We start from the raw sequence: 23,263 nt of genomic DNA on the forward strand, positions 1-23,263 counted from the left end.
GTCCATAGGATTCTCCAGGCAAGAATACTAGAGCAGGTTGCCATTCCCTTCTCCAGGGGATCTTCCCAGCACGGGGACCGAACCCCCATCTACCGCATTGTAGTAGATTCTTTACCACCTGAGCCTCCAGGGAAGCCCCTAGGGGCCCACATGCCTCCCAGCCAACATCCCAAAACATAAAACAGAGGCAATGTTGTAACAAATTCAATAAAGACTTTAAAAACAGTCCAAATCAAAAGGACTTTCAAAAAAAAGAAAGCCATAAGGAGGGCTGTGCCATCAGAAGGAAACTGAGGTGTGAGGAAGGGGTCCGGAGGTGATCTGAGCTGCCCGCCGCGTCCCGCCGACACAGCAGGAGCTGTCAGCATCACTGTGACCACCGTCACCCGAGACCGCTCTCCTCGTGGCAGCCGGACAGATCTCAACACGCCAATGTGATCAGGGACCCTTCCCCAGCCCCCACCCCAGACTCTGTTTAAAATATTTCCACCCTTTAGAATATAGACCAGATCATCCTTAACATTATCATATCTTAAAACCCTGCTCAGTTTCACATCCACTTCATCGTTCCCCAAACTCCACCCTCTGACCACCAGACCATCTTTCATCTATCAAACTTACCAGCTGTTTCCGGCTCCCTTTGCACAGGCAGAGACTGCCTGGAGATCCAGTCTCATTTACACCTCTGCTCCCAGCAAAGTAGTCTACCCCTCAGGAAGCCTTCCCAGACCACTTTACACAAGGCAAATTATCCAGAACAGGATTTTGAATCAGTGAAGCACTTGTCACGGTGGTGATTTCGTATTGATTTTTCTATCAATTGATGTCTAAGCTCTTGGTTAGCAGGGACTCTGCCCGGTTTTGCTCATCCTGTGCCTGCAACTAAAGGGCACGTAAGAGCCCCAAGTGAATATTCACCAAGTAAAGAAACAGGATGGTCGAGTTCTGTATAATCCATCACGCTAGGGGTAGTGGAAGGGAGAGGGCTGGCAGGAGCCCTCTGGGTACTCGTGGAGGCTGCCCTTGTTACTCAAAGCTACATCTACAAAAGAAGGAATCTCTAGCCAAAACTTTCCAAGCCTCCTAGGGGGTCAGAATTTTGCAATGGATCCCCACCCACCATGGGGCTCTAGAATTAACCCATAATCCTCACTGGAAGGACTGATGCTGAAGCTGAAGCTCCAACACTTTGGCCCCCTGATGCGAAGAGCCAACTCATTGGGAAAGACCCTGATGCTGGGAAAGATTGAAGGCAAGAGGAGAAGGGGCTACAGAGGATGAGATGGCTAGATAGCATCACTGATTCAATGGACATGAATAAATTAAACTGTGGGAAACAGTGGAGGACAGAGGAGCTTGGCATGCTGTAGTTCATGGGATCGAAAACAGACACAACTTAGCAACTGAACAACAACTTCTCCCTTCTTGGAATAGCCATACCCAAGCCTCAACCCAAGCCAATCCTGCCTTCAAAAGAGAACTTCAGGGTAAATGGCTCAGAAGAATTGTAGATATGGAGTTTAACAGTTTCCTGCTAAGCCATTGCAAGAGGTTTTTGCCACTGTGACTGAGAAAGTCACGTGGGAGCCATATCCTGGGAATATGGTGGAGCCTGGTTTGCTAACCCCATGAGTCCTTAAGCTCTGCACCCCATGAGTCCCTAAGTTCTGCACAAGCAGAGAAAATGTCTTCTTTCCAGCCTACAGGCAAATGCACGTCAAGCACCTAAAAAAATGCTTAACACCCTGCACAAGACAGAGGCTTCCAAACATCTCTGTCCCCAAATACATGTTAACACCCCAGAGCCAGCTGCCCTTGTCTTAACGCGTACACACACCCGAAACCAAAATTCATGAAACAGTCCTGACTGCACCTCACACACTCTGACCGTCCCTATACTGTTTTATTTCTGTTTTAGCTGTGTTTTCACTGCTGTCATGGATAGAGTTTAAAACACAACAACAACATTATCTAGCCCTCTGAAACAGAGCTTATAGGTATATATCAAAGTCAAAGCATTAGTCACTCAGTCATGTCTGATTCTTTGCAACCCCATGGACTGTAGCCCCACAGGTGCCTCTCTCCAAGGGATTCCCCAGGCAAGAATACTGGATTGGGTAGCCATTCCCTCCTCCAGGGGTCTTCCCAACCCAGGAATAGAACCTGGGTCTCTCGTCTTTCAGGCAGATTCTTTACAGCCTGAGCCACCATAGAAGCCCATAGGGGTGTATGGTACAAAGCAAGCAAAATATCTACACAGCCAAAAGTCAGGATAACAGTCACTCTAGGAAGGGGTGGGGGAGAGGCTGAAGGAAGCATTTGTGAAGTGTTCTTGGGCTCCTTGTTGATACACAAAAGTGCTCAGTTTGTAAAATTTCATCAAGCTGTACCTTTACGACTTGCACAATTTTCTGTATTCTTCAATACAGCACCTTAAGATCACTGCAGTAAGAATACCCTGAGGAGTTTAGAACTAGCTAGGAAAACAAGAAGAACACACCAGAAGTGATGGAATCAGCACAAGGCATAGTCAAAAGAAAGCTGGGGTGCAGACTGGTTACTTTAAGCACCCGGGGGTCTGCACTCTCCATCTACTGCAATGCAGAATCTGACCAGGAGACCCTGCTCTGGGACACCTGGAGTCCATTCTGACTGACACCCTGGGAAAGTTCCAGGCTGAGAAGGAGCTGTTGGGAGGACCAGAAGGTCTCACAGACAACAGGCCCCTTACTCTGCCATTAATGGGAACTGGGATGATTGCCCTGAAAACTGCAAGGGCAGGAAGGCTTCAGAGAGGAGGTGATGCCTGAGTCAGGTCTTCCTTGAAGACCAGATAGAATCAGAGGAGGAAAAAGTTCAGGCAGGAGAATGGGATGCTTTAACAAGAGCAGTGACTTTGGGAAGGGACCACAGCAAGACTCCCAAGGCGAGGACCCCGACGTGGAGCTCATATGCACATGAAGGACCCTTCTGCAGTAGGGCTGACATGGCAGGCAATGGACCCCAATGAGTGGTAAAGAATCTGCCTGCAATGACGGGACCAGGTTCAATCCCTGGGTCAGGAAGATGCCCTGGCGGAGGGCATGGCAACCCCTCCAGTATTCTTGCCTGGAGAATTCCATGGACAAAGGAGCCTGGCGGGCTACAGTCCGTGGGGTCACAAAGATGTGGACACAACTGAGCACACACGGGCACAGTCAGGAGGAAATGGAGGGAGGGAGGGGACCCAGTGGAAAGAACTCGACAAAGAATCTTCAGGCAGCCACACTCCCCGGTGGCCTCCTCCAGGTGCCTTCTGCCCACTCCAGGAGGATGCCCCAGAACATCCCACCAAGCCCCATGGTCCCTACCTGCCAGCCCAGCCAGGACCACCAGCACGGCCAGGACGCCTCTCTCGGCAGCTCCCTCCATCTCACATGTTCCTCCTCACCTGAGAAAGCAAAATAGGCAGGTCACAGTCTGTCTCCTTGCAGAGACCCATAGGGACCCTCCATGTGTCCCTGGAGAGATGAATCAGCACTTCTCAGCCTGACCAGCAGCGGCACCAGCCTCACCTGGGGAACTTGTCAGTGGCTTGATTACCTGGTGGTGGTGATTTAGTTATTCAGTCATGTCCGAGACTTTGCTATCCCATGGGCTGTAACCCTCCACGCTCCTCTGTCCATGGGATTCTCCAGGCAAGAATACTGGGATGGGTTGCCATTTCCTTCTCCAGGGGATTTTCCTGGCCCAGGGATCAAACCCATATCTCCTGCCTCGCAGGGGTCTCCTGCATTGCAGGCAGATTCTTTACTGCTGAGCCACCAAGGAACTTCTTAGAAAAGCAGATTCTCAGGCCTACCCTGGACCTACTGGATTAGGTCTAGGGGGTGAGCAGGAAGAATTCCACCCAATGTTAAGCATGGGACCAATTCTGGTACATACTCAATATCTGAGAATCACTGTATTAAGGATCTAGCTCCCAAGCCCATGCAGAAATCATGGAAACACCTGCTTTGCTCTACTATGAATCACAGAATCACTGTCTGAGAGGTCTGAGTGTGGGTTTACTGTTATTCCCTTCCATTACGATGCTTTAATCACTGAGAAAAAAACAATCCTACCCATAAGTTTACATTATAAGAAGAAAAAGAGCAAAATGAAGACCTAGATCATAAGCTTATTAGAAGGTGGTAAGAGGTATGAAGACAAACAGTCGAGAGGAGTGTGTGTGAGGGGGTGTGTGGGATGTGCTGGCTGATGTTTCAAAGGAGAGATTGGAGAAAGGCTCCCAAGATGGTGTCCCATGAGTGGGGAAGGCAGTGAGTTGACAGGCAGGTGGGTAAGTGCAGAAGGGCCTCCCAGGCTGAACAGCAGGTGCAAAGGCCCTGGGGTGGGACTGGGCCTCTGTGTTGATTTGTGGAACCACGGAGAGACTCTGGGGCCTGGGCAGAGAGCGAAGGTGAGTGGAAGGGGAGTGGTCAGTGTAGACCAAGTGAGGCCTTGCTGGCCCCTTGCAGCACAGGGCGATCTTGTCACGCGCATATCTTGGCCCATCCCTTTTTCTGTGATAACCCTCTTGCTCGCTCCCTATCCCCTCATTTTTAGTTTTATTTTTTCCTTCTCCCTGGGCCAGGCCTGTCCAAGACTGTCAACAGCACTGCTTGGAGCTCTGAAGTCATCCAGTGAATGTGTTCTGAATTCTCTAGAAACACTGGCTCCTCAGCCCCAGGAAAGGGGCTCTTTATTTCACCCATCCTTAGCACAGTGACCTGACCTGCCAGGAGTTTTCACTCTGACATCCACACAGATTTCAAACCTCCACTTGGGGGATACAACCCATCCCCCCAAACTGGGGGGCAACGGGTTCCATCAGAGACCCTGCACAGGGTCCTGTGATGAGCTGACCCACCCACCCTGGGTTCCATCCTATCTTCTCTTACAGAACGTAGGAGGCAGGCCCTACAACAACCCACAAGCAGAAATACGAGAACTGAAATAGACACTGGTAAAAACCGCATCACCTCCAGCTGTGAAAGGCACCGCATACAAGCTGCTGAATCAAACAGTGGGGTGGAAAGGATTAAGGACCCCCGGGCCCGTGACCCGCTCTTGACGTGGTAGCATGTGACTGGTTGCTCATGAGATCACGAGAAGGAATGTGGGATTTCCACCTCTTTGTTTTCTGATGACTTTGGAAAGTGAATTTCCGCCTGTGTAAGAAACCACATCCGCCCACGTGCAGTTGTGGCATGTAAGGGGTCATGGTACCCGTGCGGCAGGACCGTCCCACCTCAGCCTCTTCCATCATCGAAAACAGACTCAGCAAATCCCTGCAAATATGCTTCGATTCCAAGCTTCCCTGGAGAAGGGCATGGCTACCCACTCCAGCGTTCTTGCCTGGGGAATTCCGTGGACAGAGACGCCTGGCAGGATACAGTCCCTGGTGGTCACAGAGTCAGACATGACTGAACAGCTAACACTTTCACTTTCACCAAGTTGTTCAGCAGCTGAACACAAACTAAAATCACGGGCTTCCCAGATTGATCCAAGATCCCAAATTACCAAGCACCAAATAAATCATCTACTAATTTTTTCAAGGTTCGATGAACACAAGGAGACAAGTCAGTTGCTCGGCGAGTCACCTAGAACCTAGGCCAGAGCAGAGGATGGAGGAGAAATTGAGCTGCTGAGTTATAAAAGTCACACATTTTACCAAAAGCAATAAATGTGAAGTGTGGACCCAGCATCACTGAAACTGCAGCAAGAGCTTAAGGTCCACCATGAAGTATTTCTAGTCGCTGATGGTCAGAGTCACTCAGGCTGCTAACTAGAACCAGATGACAATTCACTTATTCTCTGTGTGACAGAATGAGTCCATTCCTAAAAGCTCAGCAGGAGCCCCCAGGCTGGGGTTTAGGAACACCCCAAGTGCTACAGGAACCCAGATGTGGATTTGTGAGCAGACCCTATCTGAACGGTGTGTATAGAGAGGAACTGTGATCAGGTTGATTTCAAGTTGTAACTGAGCTCAGACAAGTCCCTTTAATTAAAGGAAATCTCTGCCAGGCAATTTGCAAGTTCATATCTTGGTGGAGTAGTTTGAGATCTCTCTTCTCATTCATTTTATTAAAGAAGACTTGCGTTACATAATTTTAGTTGAAGAACTGCAATGTTAAAAGCCTTAAATCTTATTAAATTGCACCAGGACAGGATTTAAATGCCAACCACTCATTACTGCCCAGACAAGGCAGAATCACTGAGCAGACCCGTCTGCACCCAGCAAGCTCGTCATCTCAGGAAGGAAATTGTTGAATTCGATCATCTGGTTTATTACCCATAACACACACACACACACACACACACACACCTCGTTATGGCTAGGTTCTTGGAAACAGCCTGATATCACAAAATTCAGGGGCTGCAGACACCCTGTCTTTAGGCATCAGCATAAATTCTAAACCCCAAAACAAGGAAGACAGTGAGAATTTAAATTCTCACACAAGGGGCTCTCTGCAAACCTCTATGTGCACATACAAAAGCACCAAGGCACCTCCTCCACCCAGTACCCCAGCTCAGGATGCCCCCACATTCAGAGGGGCATTGACTCTGCCAACCAGATGTGGGGAGTCTTAGAACTTCCAGAGATTTAGAGCAATTTCCCTTCCATCAAACCTCTCATTGGGGAAAGATATGTGTGTGAGCTCAGTCGCTCAATCGTGTCCAAATCTTTGCAACCCCATGGACTGTAGCCTGCCAGGTTCCTCTATCTGTGGTATTCTCCAGGCAAGAATATGGAGTGGATTGCCATTTCCTCCACTAGGGGATCTTCCCAACCCATGGATCAAACCTGAGTCTCCTGCATCTCCTGCATTGCAGAATTCTTTACTGCTGAGCCACTGGGGAAGCCTTGGGAAAGAATAAACGTCATTTAAAGTCTGTCCGATGAATAACAAGCATGCCAGGAATTTTCCAGCCGAGTCTCAGCTTTCAATGCATCCCAAGAACAGCTCCCAGTGAAGCTAGAATTGAGAAACTGTCTCAAATTCCTACACTCACAGGGCAGCCCAGTGTTTTCATTTTAACTCTGTGGAACTTGGGAAACAGATATGCCTCAGATTGCTCTTTCCCCCAAGACCAGCGAGCGGGCCTCCAGGAGCTAAGCACCATTTCCCCGGGGGGAAGCCGGAACCTGCAGGGAGTCCACTGGCCACGCACCAGGCCCACGGGGTGTCTCACCTGTGGCAGGTGAATCTGCCCCTCGGGCCTTCAGCGAAGGTTCTGGGTCCCCTCTTCCCTGCCTCCGAGCTCTCCCCACACAAACGCAGGAACCAATCTGTCGGCCACTGGAGAAGCTGTAGGGAAGCTGTTACCAGGAAGTGGATCACGTCACAGGCCGCGCGTGCACACAGAGGTGGCCTCCCGCCTCGGGCCCAGGGCAGCAGACTCTCGGTTAATCATCAGCCAGCCCAAGGGCCGGTCAGACGGACAACGCCCCACCTCAGGGCCACGGCTGCCCTTCCACCTGGCCTCCACCCCCGGTTCCCGCCCACGAGCTTTCTCACATCCAGCAGAGCCAGGCCCGAGCCCTTCTGCCCCAGTGGGAGGACAGCAGCCCCTTCCAGCCCATGGTCGTGGACACAGATATGGACGCGGACACGGCCGGCCGCCAGCCAACTTTGCTCCCTGGGCTCCGGCACAGGCCTGGGGCTGGCAAAGCCGGTTCCTGCTCCCAGCCAGGTTCCTCCACGTCCACAAGAACAGGTTTCTCTTGTGAAAGTAAAAAAAAAACAAAGTCCTGAGGGTGAAGTCCTCTGGAGTAGAGCCAACTTTAAAAGTCAAGTCCTGTTTCCCATGGAGGGTTCATTGGAGAACTGCTAAGAGGTTTTCTACAGACGTCCCAAACCCCAGACCCTTGGAAGTGAATCAAAGAACTTCGCTTTTCGGAGCATTGATAATTCCCAAAAAGGTCATCCCCCCAAATCATGGAGCAACATCATACCAAATTGTCTACTCTCTTAACGGTTCTTTCTGAGTTTCTGACTGGTCTCCATCACATTCTAATCCAGTCATGGAACTCAGGCCAAAGGTGTGGATCTTATACTGAGAGTAAGACCCTGAAAGGAATGAATATAGGGGAAACACTGTGCCTTCCAGAAGAAGGGATTCAGAACACACCACCCCAAAACATGCCACTTTGGCATAAAGATTATTTTTAAGCTGAAGACTTGAGATTCAACAGATGCAAAAAAAGAAAAAGGAGGAAATAACCTTCTCAGAGCTTCCCTTTTCTGATTGAAAACAGCACCTTCTGGGAAATTAGGTTGACATAATTTCTCTCCGGGGTAGGTCTACGCCCAGAAGAGAAAACACAAATGAAACCTACTCCAAATCCTGTCTCCAGGGGAGTTAATGATGATAAGGAAAACAGCAAGACCACTTGTGCCTGTGTAGACAAATGTCACCACAAATTTCTTAAATCCCAACTATCCTAAAAAAACTGTGTTCTTTGCCTAAGACACCTTTTCTCAACAGCTTCCTTTCTCCTAGTAAGTTAGCTGTGCAAGTCTTTAAACAATCATTGAGACAATTACCTCCTTTGTTGGCTCCCATATGCATACAAAATAAACCTTTTCTTTTGTTAATCCAGCTATAGTCAGTTTAATTCACAGGCCTCAGGGACAGAACATAAGAGGATAGAAGAAAAAAAAAATTTTTTTTTTCCTTCTCAACCAGGCTCTGGGGCTAGGAACTGGTCAGAAAAATGGTAAACAAGCAGGTAGACCTGGAGAATCAATATATTTGTCAAATATCTCACAAATGTACGCAGAATTACAGCATCTCATTTAGGAGTTGTGACCCTGAAGCACTGTGATAATTCAAAACTCAAATGATTCCAGGGCAATGAGCCACAGGAACAAAAAATCAAAGGCCAACATAGCTCATTTTGCCTAATGTGCTTTTTTGTTTTCTTGGCTTCTTTCCATCCTGACATTTAGAATATCAGTCACCAGGCATCCTTTGTATGTGGCATCTAAAAAGAAATGATGCAAATGAACTTACTTACAAAACAGAAAGAGATCCACAGACTTAGAGAATGAACTCAAGGTTGCTGGGGAGAAGGGATAGTTAGAAAGTTCAGGATGGACATGTACACACTGCTGTATTTAAAATGGATAACTAGAAATGAAACAAAAAATTTTAAAAGTAAAATGGAAAACCAACAAGGACCTACTGTATATCACAAGGAATTCTGCTCAATGTTTTATGGCAGCCTGGGTGGGAGGGGACCTTGGATACATGTATGTGGATACACGGAGAATGGATACATGTATATGTATGGCTGAGTCCCTTTGCTGTTCACCTGAAACTATCACAACATTGTTAATGTGCTATACCACAATACAAAATAAAAAGTTAAAAAAAAAACCAATATCAATCACCAGGAGTTGTGAGGACTGGCCTTCAGATCACAATGGGAGTGTGGCCCTGTTGTCCGACTCTTTGTGACCCCGTGGACTGTAGCCCACCAGGCTCCTCTGTCCATGGAATTATCCAGGGAAGAATACTGGAGTGGGTTGCCATTTCCTTCTCTAGGGTATCTTTCCCACCCAGGGATTGAACCCGCATCTCCTGCATTGGCAGACAGGTTCTTTACCACTAAGCCACCAGGGAAAACCTCAGAGCACAGTATCAACCAACATTTCCAGCCCTACCCTCAACCTCAGCCCTACTACTGGACGATATCATTAGAGCTTCTTAGAAAAAGTTAAGGTATAGTAACAAAGAGTGTTTAGGGGAGGGTAAAGAAGAAAACTTTTCTCTAGTCTCTTCGGTGGCTGGGACCCTGGAAGTTAAACTGACAAAGACAGATGAACAAGAGAAAAACAAGAGATGAGCAAGGATTTATTAACGTGTGCAGCACACATACATGCAGGAGAAACTCAGTGGCCTGGTAACTCAGACAGGCCGTTTGGACATGGGTTTGTCTAGGATCTAACAAGGAAATAAATCTCCAGAGAAGAGACAGGAAAAGGACTTGAGGTTTGGAGATGGCAAACTGTGGGAAGGTAAGTACATGGGTGAGCCTAAAGAAAGATGAGTCTTGTCATGATAAGTTTTGTTACGTAGATTCTGATAAAGAGCCTCCAGTGATTACCATCCTGGTACAGAAGAGGGGAGGGTGGAGCTTGCTTGGTGTCAGCTGTTTGTCAATCATCTTGAACTTAAAATAATCCATATGCAAAGAGGCCTATTTTAGGGTGGCCTGCTCTCAGTTCAGTTCAGTTGCTCAGTCGTGTCCGACTCTTTGCAACCCCATGAATCGCAGCACACCAGGCCTCCCTGTCCATCACCAACTCCCAGAGTTTACTCAAACTCATGTCCATCGAGTCAGTGATGCCATCCAGCCATCTCATCCCCTGTCATCCCCTTCTCCTCCTGCCCTCAATCTTTCCCAGCATCACTCTTTTCCAATGAGTCAACTCTTTGCATCAGGTGGCCAAAGTATTGGAGTTTCAGCTTCAGCATCAGTCCTTCCAATGAACACCCAGGACTGATCCCCTTTAGGATGGACTGGCTGGATCTCCCTGTAGTCCAAGGGACTCTCAAGAGTCTTCTCCAACACCACAGTTCAAAAGCATCAATTCTTTGGCACTCACATCCACACATGACCGCTGGAAAAACCATAGCCTTGACTAGATGGACCTTTGTTGGCAAAGTAACTTGTTAGCAGTTGTCTCTGCTTTTTAATATGCTGTCTAGGTTGGTCATAACTTTCCTTTCAAGGAGTAAGCGTCTTTTAATTTCATAGCTGCAATCACCATCTGTAGTGATTTTGGAGCCCAAAAAAATAAAGTCTGACACTGTTTCCACTGTTTCCCCATCTATTTGCCATGAAGTGATATGACCGGATGCCATGATCTTAGTTTTCTGAATGTTAAGCTTTAAGACAACTTTTTCACTCTTCTCTTTCACTTTCATCAAGAGGCTTTTTAGTTCCTCTTCACTTTCTGCCATAAGGGTGGTGTCATCTGCATATCTGAGGTTATTGATATTTCTCCTGGCAATCTTGATTCCGGCTTGTGCTTCTTCCAGCCCAGCATTTCTCATGATGTACTCTGCATATAAGTTGAATAAGCAGGGTGACAATATAGAGCCTTGACGTACTCCTTTTCCTATTTGGAACCAGTCTGTTGTTCCATGTCCAGTTCTAACTGTTGCTTCCTGACCTGCATACCGGTTTCTCAAGAGGCAGATCAGGGGGTCTGGTATTCCCATCTCTTTCAGAATCTTCCACAGTTTGTTGTGATCCACACATTCAAAGGCTTTGGCATAGTCAATAAAGCAGAAATAAATGTTTTTCTGGAACTGGCCTGCTCTAGTCCCCCACAAAGACTGTAACACCTCTGCATATGTAGTGACCATAACCACTGTCAGAAGTTCCACAGAATATGCAGGGTCCTCCTCAACTGACCCCTGGCCCAGTGTATTCCTGTCCACCTGTTACTGAGAGGTTCCCCGAGGGTAAGAGCAGAAATGTACTAACAAGTCAGTCACTGGAAATGCAGCTCAAATTGCATGGTCCTGAGGGATTTTTTTTTTTTAATTCGGAAGATTTGCATTCTTTCAAAGTTTGAGCATAAAGAGAAACTTCATTAATATTTTTAGCCCGTGCTTTTTTAAAATCACAAAGTTCAGATTTACATAAAACATATTCACACTGGAATTCCAATTGCGGTAAAGTCTCTGAAAGAAGCTTTGATGAAGGTTGGGGTGGGGAGGGAGGTTCTCTGGGTTTGAGCTCAGATGCAGTTGTGTTCTTGCCTGGAGAATCCCAGGGACGGGGGAGCCTGGTGGGCTGCCGTCTATGGGGTCGCACAGAGTCGGACACAACTGATGCGACTTAGCAGCAGCAGCAGCAGCAGTTGGGTGGTGGGCAAGGTGTGTAAGAAGTGAATTGGGTCGGAAGGTGGAGGGCCCGGGAGACCACTTCTGGGACAGAGGGATCAGTGTGCATCTGGGCAGGAGGATGAATGGCATTCAGGTACTCTGAAGACATTAAAGAGCCTCATGGGACCTGAATGCAAATAGTTGGGGGAGGGGGGCGGGGAGGCCTCGGATGAGCACAGAGGAGAGGCAGGGTCCAGACCAAGGATTCAGACAAGAGGTTTGTCTTTAACTTCTAATATAGAAAGAAACATCAAGAAGAGTGGTGAAAACTTTGAAACAGGGAGAAAAGATTATGGGATTATCTGATTTAATAGGACCTGAGCTGTCTTTGAGCTTCTGGAAACTCTAAGTTTCTTAATTTTATGTGTCAACTGGATGGGAGCACACAAATAGCTGGTTAGACATCTTTCTCGGTGTGTCTGGGCAGGCACCTCCGGAAGATGTTGGCGTTTGAATGAGTAGACTGGAGCAAAGCAGATTCCTTCCCACTGTGGGTCACGTCATGTCACATCATCTAGTCACTCAGTGGGGTCTGACTCTTTGCAACTCCATGGTCCACCAGGCTCCTCCGTCCATGGGATTCTCCAGGCAAGAATACTGGAGTTGGTTGCCAGTTCCTTCTCCAGGGGACCTTCTTGACCCAGGAACTGAACCTGGGTCTCCTATATTGCAGGCAGGTTTGAGCTTCATCTAACCTTGTTGTTGCTGTTCTTATTTAGTCATTAGGTCATTTCCAACTCTCTGACCCCATGGAATGCAGCAGGCGAGGCTCCCTGTCCTTCACTATCTCCCAGAGTTTGCTCAAATTCATGTCTATTGAGTCAGTGATGCCATCCAACCATCTCATCCTCTGTCTCTCCCTTCTCCTGCTGCCTTCAGTCTTTCCCAGCATCAGGATCGAGTGCCTAAAAAGAACAGAAAGTGGAGGAAGGATGAATTTCCTCTCTGTCTGACTATTCAGCTTGGACATCAGCCTTCTTCTGCTCTCAGAGACTGGCCCTCCTTGGTCTCAGACCTTCAGACTCAAACTGGAAGTTAGACCATCAGTCCTTCAGTTCTCAGGGTTTCAGATCTGGACTGAACCACACCACCAGCTCTCCCAAGTCTCCATCCTACAGACAGAAGGTCATGGGATTCTTCAGCCTCCATAATCATGTGGGCCAATTTCTCATAATTGATTAACGAGTAAATAACTTATTGGTGCTGTTTCTGCAGTGCCCTGACTAATACAAAATTGTAAGAAACTGAAAGTAATATAAATGAGTCTAGATTTAGCAGTGCAAATGAACTTCGACCAAAGATGCAATTGATTTTTTCCCTGAAGCTACTGACCAGTTCTGCATCTATTTGTAAATTTTTTACATTCATGACGGCACATAGATGTGTGTCTCTTGAATCATCCTTTGGATCTGTTGTAATGTCTTATTGGTTCCCTCATTAATTAATGAGTTAAATAAAATCTGGGACACACGTTTCTTTTTGATTCATATGAGAGCCATGATTTTAGACCCTTTAACAGGGTCTAAAATTTAGACCCTTTAACAGCCCTTTGAGAAATTAAGTGAACCAGTGGCACGATCTCTGTGGAATATTTTTAAAATATTAAAAGTAACAAGTCTAATCATTAAAGTTTTACTGAGTCTAAACTCCTACTGCTTACCATACAACAAGTCAATAAATCAGATGAGTTGTTGTGGTAAGGAAGAACAACTTTATTCAGAAAGCCAGCAGACTAGGACTATGATGGACTAGTGTCCCAAAGAACCATCTTACCCAAGTGAGAATTCAGGCATCTTTTATACTAAAGGCAGGGCTGGGGGGGTGGGGTTGTTGTAAACTTCTTGGTGTAGGAATCCTTTGTTATTGCCCCTGTACACAAAGGTCTAGTCACAAGTAACAATACAAATGTTTTTCTCTGTTCTTCAACTTTTTATCTCTATAGGAATTTTTCAAAAAATGTTATACCTTTAAAGATCAGAGCCTTGAGAATGGACTATCCTGTATATTTCAGGCTACAGGCAAAATTCTTTTAGTGATCAACTCGTAACAAAAACAATATAACACAAAGATTAAAGAAACAGATCCCAAAGGCAATCAGATTTGTTCTTCCCTGTTACAAAAATGCCCACATTTAACTGTTTTTCACTTACATAAATAACAACTTCCTATTAGGCTCAAGCTAATATAAAGAAGAAAACAAAACCCATCTGAAAATATCACCCCTAGATAAGCATCATAATTTTTACTGTATAGCATTTGTTATTTTCCTCATTAGAAGTGGTAATATAAATTAACCATAGAAAAATTGGATAATTCAGGTAAGCAGAAAAGGAAAGTGAAACGTGTTAGTCACTCAGTCGTGTCCAGCTCTTTGCTACCCCATGGACTGTAGCCCACTAGGCTCCTCGGTCCATGGAATTCTCCAGGCAAGAATTCTGCAATGGATAGCCATTTCCTACTCCAGAGGATCTTCCTGACCCAGGAATCAAATCCAGTTCTCCTTTATTGCAGGTAGATTATTTATCATCTGAGCCACTAGGGAAGCCCAAGCAGAAAAGGAGGAAATTTTTTAAAACAAATTTCTCTTAAGCCCAACATGCAAAGACAAGTAGTCGATAGTGTGGCATATGTATGTTTAAAAAGGTTTTAAAATGTTCTTATTTTATCTAATGTTTAGAAGCCAGATTTTACTTATTTACCATTAAAAGCCTCTTCCTCCAATCTGTAAATATTCATATGCTTAATAACTAAGCATAATTCCATGAAAGGAAGGTGAATCACTTATCTGAACAAGATTCCTGCTGTTGGATGTCATATGACTGGCGCTTTTTACCATTGTACACAGTGGTGAACGTCATCATAGCTGGATCAGAGCATAAACGTGTAATGATTTCCTTAGGATCAGGTCTGAAAATGCAACAGCTACTATGGAGACAGTAAAAAGATCAGTGACTGTGGCCGGGGAGGAGCGGCAAGTGGGAGGATAGAAAGGCAGAGAATATTTTTAGGGCAGTGAAAATACTCTGCATGGTTCTATCTCAGGAAATGCATGTCATTATACATTTGCCAGAGACTATGCGATGTACAGGGGAAGGCCATGTGATAACAGAGGCAGAGAGGGTAAGGATGCAACTACAAGCCAAGGAATGCCCAGGAAGGACTACCTGTTAGGAGATGGAAGAGGCCACCTTAATTTCAGACCTCCAGCCTCCAGAATTGTAAGACAATGAAGGTATGCTGTTTCAAGGCACCTAATCTGTGGTACTTGGTAACAGTTGCCCTAGGAGACTAATACTCCTACTTAACTAAATGAGTTAAATGTTTTTCCATAAATTTATGCATTCCTATGAAATAATTTTAAGCAGTTAAAAAGTGTTATCTTTAATGGGTGGGCCATAAGTTATTCAAATAATTGATTATTAAACATTAAGTTGTTGCTTTATTTAAAATGGGTAACTAGACAGCATATTAAAAAGCAGAGACGTTGCTTTGCCAACAAAAGTCCATCTAGTCAAGGCTATGGTTTTTCCAGTAGTCATGTATGGATGTGAGAGTTGGACTATAAAGAAAGCTGAGTGCTGAAGAATTAATGCTTTTGAACTGTGGTGTTGGAGAAGACTCTTGAGAGTCCCTTGGACTGCAAAGAGATCCAACCAGTCCATCCTAAAGGAGATCAGTCCTGGGTGTTCATTCGAAAGACTGATGTTGAAGCTGAAACTCCAGTACTTTGGCCACCTGATGCAAAGAGCTGACTCATTTGAAAAGACCCTGATGCTGGGAAAGATTGAGGGCAGGAGGAGAAGGGGCCGACAGAGGATGAGATAGTTGGATGGCATCACCGACTCGATGGACATGGGTTTGGGTGGACTCCGGGAGTTGGTGATGGACAGGGAGGCCTGGTGTGCTGCGGTTCATGGGATCACAAAGAGTTGGACACGACTGAGCGACTGAACTGAACTGGACTGAACCAACAAGGACCCACTGTACAGCACAGGGAAGTCTGCTCAATGTTATAGGAGGGGAGTTTGGAGGAGAATGGATACATATATGTGTATGGCTGAGTCCCTTCACTGTTCACCTGAAACCATCTCAACATTGTTACTCAGCTATACACCAACACAAAATAAAAAGTTTTAAACAAAACATTAAGTGCATCTATATTTTAACTGTCAGAAATCTTTTACTTGAACCACCATATACATTTTATGTATTACATAGAGAATATGTTGTTGTCTATACAATTTTGTATCATTTTGGCCTTTTCATTGTTGATTTAGGCTAGTCATTTTCAGGGTGGTGCATTGGTAGAGACAATGAATCCCATGGTCATACACTCATGACGGACTTCTGTGTCCATAAAATGATTCCTTGGTTTGAGCTGAAATCATGCAGGTTCTTATTTGATAAATCTTTCATCCTGAAGCCCTCCAATGATGGTGCTGGCAGCACAGAAACAGGAGAGGCAAACCCATGTTAGGTGTCAACTCCAGTAAGAATAACTGACCTCCCAGCGCAACTGAGGGACTGATGTGATCAATTTGCTACCAAATGACTGCTGGTCCCCGGGCAAATGGAGCCAGCATTCAGCAGAGGCGGGGACTAGGTCAACCTTGGTGAGGGGGCCATGCATAACCTCTCCCACCCCCGCCATCCTGGCTACACCCATGGGCCACTGCATATTACTGGGTGACTGAGGGTGGAGGCCATCTGACCCCGGCAGACCACTCATCCTGTCCCACTGGTTGTAGAGCAACAGAGACCCTTGGTGAACATCACTATGAGACACAAGGATTTGCATGTCCACTCCCCCAAGCCCACCCCCATTCCTTTTCCTTGGGCCTCCAGTGTCTTTGGCTGCTGGGGCCAATATGACAAAACACCATAAGTTCATCTACACCACTTGCAAAGCACAGAGACACAGACACAGGGAACCAAGGTGTGGATGCCGAGGCGGGGAGGAGGGGTGGGATGGATTAGGAGACTGGGGTTGACATATGCACCACTATAAATAAAGTATATAACTGAGGTGAGCATACTGTGTAGCACAAGGACCTCTATTCAATGCTCAGCGCAGTGCTTAGTCGTTCAGTCACATCCAACTCTTTGCAGCCCCAAGGACTATAGCCTGCCAGGTTCCTCTGTCCATGGAATCTGCCAGGCAGGAAAACAGGAGTGGGCTGCCATCTCCTCCTCCAGGGGATCTTCACAACCCAGGGATCGAATCTGAGTCTCCTGCGTTGGCAGGCACATTCTTTACCACCAGCACCCCCTGGAGCCTACGCAGTGCTCTGTGGCGGCCTAAATGGGAAGGAAATCCAAGACAGAAGGGATGCATGTACACATGTGGCCAACTCGCTTTACTGTACAGCAGAAATTAACACAACACTGGAAAGCAACTACACTCCAATTAAAACAAAATTAGGGAAAAAATATCATAGACTGAGAGCAAGGAGCATGTATTTCCCACATTCTGAAGGCTGAAGTTCAGAGTGCAGGCATGGGCTTGTACATGGTCACCTTCTTACTATGTCCTCACAGAACAGAGAGAGAGCTCCCTGGTCTCTCCCTATGAGCTGCTAATCCATCATGAGGATCCCCTGTCATGACCTCATCTAATCCCAGTTACCTCCCCAAGATCCTGTCTCCTAAGACCATCACTTTAGGGGTCAGGGCTTCAATATATGAATTTTGGAAAGGGGAGGTGGAGACACAAATCAGTCCATAGCACCCCATCTCTGGTCTGACAATCCTTCATCTTCTAGATCTCCACCAGAGGTCTCCATTCAATTTTTTGAATTTTTGGTTGATGTTTTAATTTGCTGATGGCTCAGATGGTAAAGAATCTGCCTGCAATGCAGGAGACTCAAGGTTCAATCTCTGGGTCTGGACGATCCCCTGGAGAAGGGCATGGCAACTCACTCCAGTATTCTTGCCTGAATAATCTCATGAACAGCAGGCTACAGTCCATAGGGTCGCAAAGAGTCAGACGTGACTGAAGCGACCTAGCATGCACACACAGACTAAATGAGAGGGAAAGCTCTCAGAATCCATACCTTTAGGTCAAGATCTTTCCTCTTCATCTCCCCTTCTCCAGCTCCCTTTCTGCACCAAACCCTCCCCCCTGAGTTGAAGACACACTTGAGAACATGCACACATACATGAGCACTTGCACACACACACACACATGCTCATGCTCACACACATAAGGTTAAAAATTAGTGTAATGAGAGGGAGTTACGCAGCAGATAACATGCAGTGGAGGAAAATCACAACCCCCCCACATGTCATTCTCTTATCGAAGTGAGTCTCATATTAAACATTTTAATTTCTTTTCATTCAGATACACTGATGGGACTTAAAGCATCAACCAGTCCCTGGGGCCCTCCTTGTCTGCACTCCATCTGAGACCGTTCAGGTCATCTGAACCCATAGACTCTTGCCATCTCATCAAGTTTTACCTTCCATGGAGTAGAGTGTTCTGAAATGGCAGCCAACATTCACAGTCAACATTCACTTAATATTTTACTGTAACTTTATTTCCAGCTTAAAACACCATTACCTACTTTAGTCTCACTCTAAATCATAATATCTGTGGAATTAAGACCATGGTTTTCTCATAATATTTTTTACTGATTGACACTGAAGTCCTAATTATGAAAATTAAAATTGAGCTTGTGCTTCCTAGAATCATCTAACGGACTGCTTGTAAGAAAATGGTCATCTGGCCAAAAGTCAGATTTTTATATATTTAGTCCTGTTTTATCTCTGCAGGAGGAAGTTGTTTTCTTTTGGATCCACCGAAGTGTTTAAAACTCGCATTTTGGGTTCACATTTTGGGGGTGTTAGAAGCTTTAATTCAACCACAGCAGAGAGGAAAGAAATAGCATTTTCAAATGCTGAAAGCCACTTGGGGGTTTTTATGTTGGGGAACAAAGGGGCTTGACTTTACACAACAAAAGAAAAAATATCCTGGTTCCTTTTTGAGTAAACCTAGTGACATCTGACATGATTATCACCAAGTAGTATTTAGGAACTGTCACTGTTTCTCATGTTTGATAACTGCAAAAAGTACTACTTAAAACATGTATAAGCATCTTGACACGCTCACAAAAGCAGAGTTTTACATTCTAGACAGGTAAAGCAGGCTTTGCAATAAAGCCACCAGGCAAGTGAGTCCTGATCTTTTTATTTGGAAGAGTGGAGAAACATGAGCAATAAATCAGGTACATTTGGCAGAAAAGAAAATACAGTCCAACCAGGGCTTACTGAACACCTTGCCTAATTGCTAACCCGATGAGATGGCAAATTGGTTCTTTATGACACATCCCTAGGTTGTAAATATTCCCTATTGTGGCAGGATTAGCTGCTGCCACGTATGCTTCAAATATACAGGAGAGAAACCCCAGCAAACAGGGGCTCAGGCACATAGGTGTTTTTGATTGTAGGAAAAAGTCCAGAGGCAAAAATTCTGGACCCGTCACAGAGTCCTTCCTTCTTTCTCCTCTGCAGCCTGAGCTGGTGGCTGGGGCAGCAGAAAGGAGGCCCTGATCAGTTGAGTCACCTAGCTGGCTCAGTTGAGACACCTGCTCACCAGGTGAGACGCCGTCCCAGGAGGCACCCATAACACAGTGGCCAGAATTTAGTCAAATGTCCACTCTACCTACAAAGGAGGATGAGAAATGTACTCTTTTTTGTAACTTTTTTATTTTGTATTGGAGTATAGCTGATTCACAATATTGTAATAGTTTCAGATGAACAGCAAAGGGACTCAGCCATACATATTCATGTATCCATTTTCCCCTAAACTCCCCTCCCATCCAGGCTGCCATGTAACATTGAGCAGAGTTCCCTGTGCTATATAATAAGTCCTTCTTGGTTATCCATTTTAAATAGAGCAGTGTGTACATGACCATCCCAAACTCCTTAACTGTCCCATTCCCCTGGCAACCATAAGTTCACTGTCTAAGTCTGTGAGTCTCTTTCTGTTTTGTAAGTTCATTTGTATCATTTCCTTTTCGATTCCACATATAAGGGAGAGAAATGTACTCTTTTAACTGGGCATATTTTTAGCCCAAGCAAAAGGACTTAGGACAAAGGTATGAATAGAAATAGTTCCACTGACTTTTGTTATCAGCATAGAGAGAAAAAGATCACCTTATCTGAAGAAGCAAAGTACTCTTTGGTCCAAGCAATTTGTTTCATAATTACATGCAATCAAAAGCTTATTTCTTTCTTAAAATGAGTCTAAACTTTCTGATCTCATTGTTTTAAAGGATGTATATTAGTCAGGGACCTAATTCTGACCCTAACGGGAATAAATTTAATGTTTGTGTCTTGCTTAGTGGGGTGATTCAGTAGTAAAAAATCTGCCTGCCAGTGCAGGAGATGTGGTTTTGATGCCTATGTCGGAAAAATCTGCTGAAGAGGGAAATGACAACCCACTCCAGTATTCTTGCCTGGGAAATCCCATTGACAGAGGAACCAAGTGGGCCACAGTTCAAGGGATCACAAAGAGTCACACATGACTGGGCTTCAGTCCATGGAGTTGCAAAAGAGTCAGACACGACTTAATGACTAAACAACTTGTTTAGTGAATACAAACTACTTTTTGATTTGTAATCACATATCGCTTGAGTAATGTCTCAGTGAGGGAGGTTCTGGGGAGCATGGTCCTTACGACTTACCTCCTATGTGACCCTGTATTAGCAATGTCCCTTCTCTGAACTTACAACTCCTTGTGGCAGGCAAGCTCCCCGATAGTCTCAATAACCCCTGCCTCCAGGTGTCCTGGGCTTCCCTTGTGGCTCAGCTGGTAAAGAACCTGCCTGCAAATGCGGGAGACCTGGGTTTGATCCCTGAGTTGAGAAGATCCCCTGGATGAAGGGAAAGGCCACCCACCCCAGTATTCTGGCCTGGAGAATTCCATGGATTGTATAGTCCATGGGATCACAGAGTCAGATAAGACTGAGTGACTTTCACTTTCACTTTCTGTCCTGGTGTGACCTTGTGTAGTCTCTGCCCTTTGAGGCTCCTCCCTTCTAACCAATAGTGAAGTGAAGTCGCTCAGTCGTGTCCGACTCTTTGCGACCCCATGGACTGTAGCCTACCAGGATCCTCAGTCCATGGGATTTTCCAGGCAAGAATACTGGAGTGGGTTGCCAGGAGATCTTCCCAACCCAGGGATCGAACCTGGGTCTCCCACATTGTAGGCAGACATTTCTACCATCTGAGCTACTAGATACAGCCAAAGTGATAAGGCATCACCTCTGAGAGGGTAATAGGTAGGAAGGCCTAAGGTCCCCAAGCAGCAGGAGGATATAAACTGCAAGTGGCAGATGTTTTTTCTCCCCTTCTCTGTTGATGAAACCGGTTCCTCCTAAGACTAACTTTTTTTCTCTTCTCAAACCTGGGGCTGATAATGGCTCAACAAACCAGTATTCGTGTCAATTGTTTTATGGCCAGGGGATGACATACCTCATGCCATCCTATCTCAAAAATGCATATTGTGGGAGAGGGGCCTGGTGAAACTCCCTCAGCCTTGAGGTGTCCCTCTTATCTGCTTAATAGCCCTCTAACAGACATAAAACAGCTTACTAAAAACTAGCAGGGGTCACTCTTTCTGTCGCCTTCTGATGTCTTTGTCAGAAGCTTTCCCTATCTCTTTTACACTTTAATAAAAAACTTTGCTACACAAAAAGCTCCGAGTAGCCAAGCCTCGTCTCTGATCCCAGATCGAAATCCTCTCCTCCAGAGGTCATGAATCTCAGTACAACAGATGGCTCACAGCAGCAACCTTTCACCTCTGTGTTTGAAGATGGTGGTAACTTCTACCAGCAAGCCAATGCTTATCACCTTCTCAGCAGGCACACTTTGATAAAGCTATCAGTCAGGTTGGAGAGATCTATCATAGGGAACTGAGACTGAGGATAGACTCCAGCCAACAGCCTGCAAGGAAATGAACCCTTCTGGCCACGACATAAGCCTGGAAGTGGATCCCTCCTCAGGCAAGTCTTCAGATGAACCTCAGTCCTGGGCAAACCTGCAATTATACAGTATCTCATTCAGCACTCACTCTGCTGTAGGAAGTGGCACTGTGGTAAAGAATCTGCCTGACAATGCAAGAGATGTGGGTTCTATCCCTGGAACAGAAAGATCCCCTGGAGGAGGAAATGGCAACCTACTCCAGTATTCTTGACTGGAACACTCAGTGGAGAGAGAGGCTTGGAGGGCTCTAGTCCGTGGGGTCACAAAAGAGGGGGACACGACTGAGCACACAACATATGCTGGAGGAGGCATTGTTAGCCTTGCTTGTCCTTATACGTGAATTATTCTCATTTTACTTATATGAAATGTAGTTGTTAGCTTTTTCTGTGTAGTAAATTTACCACAAAATAGCTTAGAACAACACACTTCCCAGGGTTTTCTGTAAGTGAGTTTCCCTGCTCCCCTAGAAGAGTATGTCACCTGGTTTGGCAGCGGGGAGAAACACAGTCTTTGCATTTAAACTGCCTCGTAAGACCCAAACCTGACGCTGTCAGGAGAGGAGTGTGGTCTTGTTGTAGCCACGCGTTCCGGGAAACAAACTCACTCAGAAGGACAATGCAGATAGTGGAGTACAGTTTATTACACCGGCGGGCCCAAGGCAGAGTCTCCTCTTAGCCAAGGATCCCAACCAGTTTTTGTGAAAACCTTATATACCCTGAGTGTACTTGCTCAAACCCACCTCCCCGAATTCCTTGAAACTAGTCTGGACAAGGTAAAAGAGAGATACAATCAAAGTTACCCATGGTTCATGTGTCACAAGACTAGATAAACAGTGGACACTTATCAATAGGACTGTGGTCATATCCCGATAAACATAATGGAATTTATGACTTTGTTCTGTTACAGAGATAATTAGCATATTCTTTTAGGCAGTGGAGAGTCCAAATACCAGTCCTGAGGCTCTTTTATCCGGGGGGGTCTCGTTTCCCATTGGTATGCCACTTCTATAGACACCGGGCACAAACTTCAGAGTCCATTGGGAGGGTGGCCATGCGTGTAGCCTAATGTTTGCAGCCTGGCCTAAGATGGAGTCCAGCTCTTCTGGTTCCTCCTTCATTCTGTAGGGGAAAGGACACCCCATTGTTTAAGCACCTGACTAGTTTAACCATATTTATTTCAAGGTCAGGAGGGGCAGCCATGAGGAGATACCCCTCGTCCAAGGTAAGAGAAACCCAAGTAAGACGGTAGGTGTTGCAAGAGGGCATCAAAGGGCAGACCGACTGAAACCATAATCACAGAAAACTAGCCAATCTGATCACACGGACCACAGCCTTGTCTAACTCAATGA

General features: G+C 45.9%; 1 protein-coding gene across 5 annotated transcripts in view; it reads right to left on the reverse strand.

Annotated features, from left to right (window-relative positions):
* The window catches only part of IGSF5 (immunoglobulin superfamily member 5), a 53,690-nt gene extending 46,190 nt beyond the window's left edge, over positions 1 to 7,500 (reverse strand). Inside the window, exons 1-2 of one of the 5 annotated variants that reach the window (XM_043874465.1) lie at positions 7,219 to 7,500; positions 3,351 to 3,430 (exon numbers count right to left, since the gene is read on the reverse strand). In XM_043874465.1, coding sequence (XP_043730400.1) covers positions 3,351 to 3,411 — 61 coding nt within the window. In that variant the 5' untranslated portion in view covers positions 3,412 to 3,430; positions 7,219 to 7,500. The remainder of the gene's footprint in view (positions 1 to 3,350; positions 3,431 to 7,218) is intronic. The other 4 variants (XM_043874467.1, XM_043874468.1, XM_043874469.1 and 1 more) reach the window with 4 other exon arrangements.
* Between the last annotated feature and the right edge of the window lie 15,763 nt (positions 7,501 to 23,263).

This window comes from Cervus elaphus, chromosome 19, assembly GCF_910594005.1.
Source record: "Cervus elaphus chromosome 19, mCerEla1.1, whole genome shotgun sequence".
NCBI classification, from domain to species: Eukaryota; Metazoa; Chordata; class Mammalia; order Artiodactyla; family Cervidae; genus Cervus; species Cervus elaphus.